At 37.9% G+C, this 6,511-nt stretch overlaps 1 protein-coding gene across 1 annotated transcript; it reads right to left on the bottom strand.

Moving 5' to 3' along the window:
* Nucleotides 1–466: 466 nt before the first annotated feature.
* yipf4 (Yip1 domain family, member 4) lies at nt 467–5,795 on the bottom strand. Its single transcript, XM_007244575.4, has 6 exons — nt 5,504–5,795; nt 3,948–4,101; nt 3,702–3,873; nt 2,560–2,637; nt 2,344–2,457; nt 467–1,448 (listed from the first exon to the last, which is right to left on the bottom strand). The coding sequence occupies exons 1-6, from the start codon at nt 5,559–5,561 to the stop codon at nt 1,311–1,313; spliced, it is 714 nt and encodes a 237-aa protein (XP_007244637.1). The 5' UTR covers nt 5,562–5,795; the 3' UTR covers nt 467–1,310.
* Between the last annotated feature and the right edge of the window lie 716 nt (nt 5,796–6,511).

The following is a 6,511-nucleotide window of genomic DNA, read 5'->3' as shown; positions in this document are numbered from 1 at the left end:
ATTTACTTTAATTCATTGAAATTCAAAAATGGGTGGGTTGAGACAGAAGGGGCTATATTCTGAACTGTGTATCAGATCCAACAAAAGCTGAAATAAAAGCTAAAATTTGAATCTTTTATCTCACATTCAACTTTTAATGTCAAACCCAAATGTATTTAGTCTACAGAAAAAATAGAACAGGGATTGGTCTCAATACTTTTGGAAGGGACTGTATTTAAATAAAATGTAACACAGTGAACATAATAAATAACTTTGGGGAAAAACTGCCATCTGTGTTGTGTGATAAACCTCTCGCATTCAAAATGTACACAATAGTGTTTATTATTGTAAGCATTTATAAATCTTAACAATGGCGTAGGAGTACGAGAGTAAACACAAGAACAACAACAACGGCTGGTCTTGGCCAGTGAACATTGTTGCCAAAGAGAGGAGTGTGTGGAAGAGAAAAATAGAAAACCTCTCTGAATGAGATGAACTTCTTTTAATCAAATGAATGACCTGTATATGAACAGCACAATTCTGTACATTTAATTCTTCTTAAAGAAACTCGTTACAATCCTTGGGTGTGTGTTTTATACACAAAGTATAAAGTTCTCTTAATTCGCAAGTTACACATTTTTCTTTTTTTTGGCTACATTTACAGTCCAATAAAATAAACAACAGCCATATAAAACAACTAATAAAAGGCACCCATTCTTAGTAGACATTGTTTGCTCGTGTCCTTTAACCCATTCAGAATTTTCTTGTTAAAGTTATATAAGTTAGGAATCAAAACTGTGAAGAACAAAATGGAGAACTGTGTCAACAATAATGAAGACTAAAAAATCCCAGTCACCTCAAAATATCACAGAGGAAAAGAGTCCCGGCAACTTTTAATATCTACAGCATTAGGCTTGACAACACATTGAAAGGGTGTATCTGATATGCGACTGTGTGCGTCATAATAACCAGATCCAATTGCAACGTCTAGAAAAAGTATTTTTGTTAGTGTATTTCGTATAATGCATAATAGCCCTGACTTTACTAGAGTTATCTGTGTGAGAGAGTAACACATAACTGCTCAGCTTTCTCAGTAAAAGCTCTACCTTTTTAGTGGATACAAATTGAACCACCTTAAATACGTTAACTCTGCACTCTTTGCCCGTCGCTGTGGAAGAGTAATCCGGGTAAAATAAGACATAAAAAAAATGGGGAAATAAAGATTCCATGCTCCTTCTTCCGCGTCGTGTAAACAGTCCTGCGGTGTATCCCGCTGCGGTGCGCTGTGTCAGTGTCCAGACAACGTGCCAACCAAGGCCAGCGCCATCCAATCACACTCCAGTATACAGAGACAGGAAGTAGATATACAAAAGAAAGATGGGGTATATGAGGAGGGGTTTCTTCGTCTTGAACTCGTCACCAACAAGTAGTGACGCAGCGCTGTATGCAGCCCAGAATACTCCAGCGAGCTAGAAAAGAGGTTGGGGAAACAAACAAGAGGACATTAAATTATTATTGTACATACAGACAACAATGATACATGCCAACACATTTCCATCTACATCTGTAAGTATGTGGTCTGACAAGCAGCAGGGCTGGGTTCCAAGTTTGTGTGTTCCTTTTCGCACTATAAGTCACACTAAAAATCTTTAAATTGTCCCCAAAATAATAAGTGCGCCTTGTAATCCAGTGCACCTTATGTATGAATTTGACTAGTCAGTTTGTATGCAGCAGCAAAGCCACTCTGCTGAACTACAGCGTTAAACAGGAGTTTCAGTTCTCCAGCACCAAGACTGGAGCAGTATTAACATTTAGCCATTTAGAGGTGAGTATAGTCTGCCTTTAGCCTGTGTGTTTACCGTGTTAAAACAAGTTATGTGGGATGAGCTGCTAGCCAATACCACCCTGGCTTACAAGAACACTCAGAATTCCTCAGTGTAGAGCTGTTGGTCAGCATTTACTAGCTGTTAGCTGCTAATGCTAATGCTGCTGCACGCAGCCTTAGTGAAAATCTGGAAATCTAAGCTTACTGTAAATAAACAGAAGCACTTTTCAGGAGAGAAATATGTGTAAATTAATATCCAGCACTTGTCTGGAAAAAAAATACAATTTAGTTTACTTAGCTTAGCTTTTAGTTACCCCCCACTACCATCCAGCAGTGAGTACTACAGAATTAGAAGAAAAATATGGCGACACCCCTCTTCCTTATTAGTCGCATAATGCTTCTTATAATATGGTGCACCTTATGTATTAAAATAAGACGTTCATTGATACTGCACCTTATAATCCGGTGCTCCTCAGTGTGAAAAATATGGGTATATATTGTTAGTGTGAGAAATGTCTTCTAACTCGTGTTAAATTTACCTTTATAAGAGTAGCGACAACTTCAAAACCGCCAGTAATCAGAAGCACAGGAGCTATTACGATGAGTGGGAGCAGTGAGTATCCAATCACTCCAAGAACTTGACCGTAAGAAACCTACATAAAAACAGAAGAAAATTTAAATTGTTCTCTGCTCACTCATTACATTATATATACACATTATTATTTTTACAACAGTGAGCACTATTATACAATTACCTCTCCACCCAGCACTCGTGCAAGCAGGAAAACCGTTAGAGAGCCAAATATCCAAATGGTAATTATCCAGGACACAACCTAGGACCAAAAAGAAGAAACCCCATCAATCTTGAAAATCATACAGTCCTGGTGATTTTAACCTGAACTAAGTATATGCTGTACTGGTTACAAAATAACAGATATATGCATATAGGTTTTATTGATGAATCTTTAAAAAGATGTTGAGCTTTGATATTACAGAAAAAAATAAATAAGCTTCCTTAGCTTTCACTGGAAGACACTGGATGTGAAGGATTTGAAAATATGGCAGTGAACAGTACGAAACTGTAATGGAATATACTGGTACAGTTTTTAAAGATATATCACGATGATAAAAAATACCAGCACTACCCATCGTATTGTATTGACAGCATCATCGTATTGACAATATGCTACATTAAGGTTATGATCAGAGCTTAAAGAACACTGACCCAACTGTACATTTCATTACGGAGACTGTAATAAATCCCATTTAAATTAGATGATGTGCAGAAAAATAAATACAAATCACTGTCCTATGCATAAAATGTCTTTAAATATTGTAATATAATATTTTTACCACAATGCCCATCTTTACTATCCCATCAACACAAGATACCAACAAAGATAGAGCTGGAGTAGTTGCACCTCTCTGGTCTTGTTTGCATAAACAAGACTTGACTGTGTAGGTAAACAGGTGTTTGGTTGAATCAGACATTAATCACTGTATATTCTGCAGCAGAAGCTGGAGGTTATAAGCAACATGTTCGTGTGAAATGACAGCTGAAATTGTACATCAAGTGTCAGCGTGCACAGTTGAAGGTATGATTTTGTCACTGTTTGGAAATTAGGCAGATCATCCACCTCAGAGATGATGGCCCAGAGAACACATACTGTCCCATGTGTTCTCAGCTACGTTATTTTATTTTTATTTCTCCTAAGCTCTCTTTAACTGCAACCTACATGGCTTGTTCACCTGCACCACTGACTATGTCATACTAGAGGACAAGCATGAGAACGCTAAAATAAATACATTGATTGATTAATTAATTAATTAATTAAAAAAGTAATAAAAATCTACATTAGCGAAACACATCTGAAATGAACATGCAGTGTTTTCTAACCCGGAACTGTCCGTAGATGGAGATCATTGAGAAGAGGAGCACGACAGCCAAAGGCCCCCAGAAGTCAGGGTTGTCCCGGACCACCTGTCTGTTGAATCCCAGTGAGGGCATTGGCATCAGCACACATCTGACCTTATAGTAGATGTCCTTCAAGTCAATATCCAGCTCCTCCCTGTTCAAAACAATCTCAGCATTAAAAAAACAGAAGAGAAAATGAGAAAAACTGCTTCCAGCCCAAACACTTACAGCAGAGGCTTAGTGTCCTCAGCCTCGTCCTCCTCCACCTCCAGCAACCAGCCGTAACCCCTCTGCCTAAGGAATGTGGTGGCATACGCATCCTTGCCCTGATCACCGCCCATGTTCAGCTTGATATCAGGGGCATCGATGGTCCCACTCAGTTCTGCAGTGAAAAACAGTATTTACTGCAGACAAAGAGTCTAAGAGTATTGTCATTAGTGTACTACTGGCCAAACACACAATTGGTAATATAGCTGATAAACACGTAATCAAGCGTGTAATTAAAAATATATAGAGAATATGCAATCTAAACTAAATAATAAAAAAAAACTAAATTACAAAAAGTACATACAATCATATAGTACTAAACTATCGTTAGCTACATTTTGTACTGAAAGAAATTAAATTATACATTGGGTAGTACCGTCAGTAAAAATTACATATTGCAAATTACAAATTATATATTAACCGAGAAACAAAATGATACTTGTGATAGTAGTTATATTACATTGTAAGTACATAAATCACACTGTAAAGAAGATAACTACACTGTCAGTAGTTAAATTACACTGTAAGGAATATAATTATACTTCCAGTACCTAAATTACACTGTAAGGAATAGAATTATACTGCCAGTAGCTAGATTATACTGTCAGTAGTTAAATTACACATTAAGGAATAGAATTATTCTGACAGCTGTTAAATTACACTGTAAGAAATATAATTATATAGTAAGTAGTTAAATTACACTTTAAGAAATATAATTATACTGTCAATATTTAAATTACACTGTAGGAAATATAATTATACTGTCAGTAGCTAAAGTACACTATAGAGAAAAAATTGTAGCTAAATTACACTGCAAGAAATGTAATTATATTGTCAGTAGTTAAATAACACTGTCAGTAGTTAAATTACGCTGTAGGAAATATAATTATACTGTCACTAGCTACAATACACTGTTAGGAATAAAATGTACACTTTCAGAAGCTAAATTACACGATAAGGAATATAATTATACTGTCAGCAGTTAAATTACACTGTAAGGAATACAATTATACTGTCAGTAGCTAAATTAAACAGTGAATTATACCGCTGTCCTGACAGTAGTTAGCTAGGTTAATTAGCTAGCTAACCAAACCCGCAAAATAAATAAGCTAAAGTCTGGGTAGCCTGGCGAACTATTTGTCAAGATTTTGCAGCTAACAGCTAACTAACAGCTAAAGTAAACAGCGTCAGATCTCCTGAAGCACTCTTGTCCTGAGTGTAGTGTTAATTTTAGCTGTGAAATAAAGCAGTAGAGTTGTGTGTTGTGATCTGGGCCGGTCTGTAGAGTAAATTGGGGCTGGAGTGTGTTTGTTAGCCGGTTAGCTGGCTGGCTAGGTTACAGTGCTAACACACACAGCTAACCTACAGTAGCGAGATTATCTCTATCTCTATGCTGAACCTGAACCCTGCACTAGGCTGGCTAAGGGCGGTAGTTCCAGTGTGCGGGTCTGAGTGTGTTTCTGGGTCTGTAAGGGTCCGGTTCAGGGTCTCCGGGCCGCCGGACGGGGTGTCGGTACCTTCGGCGTCAGTGGAGGAGACGAAGGTGAAGTCTCCGTTGGTCGGGGAGAACTGCATGGTTGGCGGTTGGCGCTGATCTCTCTCCCTGCAGCCCGAGCTCCCTTCAGCGGTCTGGCAGAGTCACAGAGGCGGCGGCAGTCAGGCAGCGCTCACTCCATAGCCCGGTCCGGACGGGTTTAAGATGAAGCTGGGTGTGAGCTGGGCCTCGGCCCGTCCACAACATCAACCTGAAAACAGAGGAAGTGCGGCGGACACGACACGTCAAAATCTCCACACAGAGGAGAGGCGAGACCGGCGCCCTCCAGCGCTGAACCCGAAACACTGCACACCGGAGACCCGTCTCCCCGGAGGAGCCCTGACAGCAGCGAACCCGAACCGACCGCACAGTTTTACCTTCAGGTCCTCCTTAGAACTTCACACTCACCAAGCGTTCTGTTCTAGAGCTTTTGGTCAAAATCATATTATCGATTCTCACAGCTTAAAATGTAAAAAATACACATTGAATCAATCAAACTTTACTTTCAATCGGGAATAGACTGAAGGTACCCGGTCACTGTAACGATTATTAATTACATTTCGTTTTAGGATAAATGCAAAAAAAGAAAATTTGATGTAAAAACTCATAATTTTTTTTTTATGTAGTGCAGTGTACAATAAATAATTTTTAATATTTTTTTTCAATATTAGTTTTTTCATCTCGAAACAAAAAACTAGATGATTTTTAAAAAATGGATAAAATGGAAAATAATTATAATTAAGTTTTATAACCAATTTTCTATTTTCAAATTTAGCTAAATACAGTCAGAAAATTAAACTGCTAAACGTTACACTGACTACCACCCCCCCCCCACCCCCCATTTACAACTTCAATAAATCCTAGACAGCAGCAAATAACTTAAATATTAAATATTATTAAATATTAATTGTTTGGTTGCATCACATCTTTTAAGATTAATAAAGGAAAAACAACCTTTAAACAACCTTTACTTAACATTAACTAATAGGCA

Source organism: Astyanax mexicanus, chromosome 14 (assembly GCF_023375975.1).
Source record: "Astyanax mexicanus isolate ESR-SI-001 chromosome 14, AstMex3_surface, whole genome shotgun sequence".
NCBI classification, from domain to species: Eukaryota; Metazoa; Chordata; class Actinopteri; order Characiformes; family Acestrorhamphidae; genus Astyanax; species Astyanax mexicanus.
The sequence above is the reverse complement of the archived record's forward strand: the minus strand, read 5'-3'. Positions and strand labels throughout refer to the sequence as shown.

Coding starts and splice junctions, on each gene's coding strand:
- yipf4 (XM_007244575.4), bottom strand. CDS start 5,561: ATGCAGTTCTCCCCGACCAACGGAGACTTCACCTTCGTCTCCTCCACT. Junction 3,874..3,947: donor GAGGACACTAAGCCTCTGCT/GTAAGTGTTTGG, acceptor TGTTTTGAACAG/GGAGGAGCTGGATATTGACT. Junction 2,458..2,559: donor CACGAGTGCTGGGTGGAGAG/GTAATTGTATAA, acceptor GTTTTTATGTAG/GTTTCTTACGGTCAAGTTCT.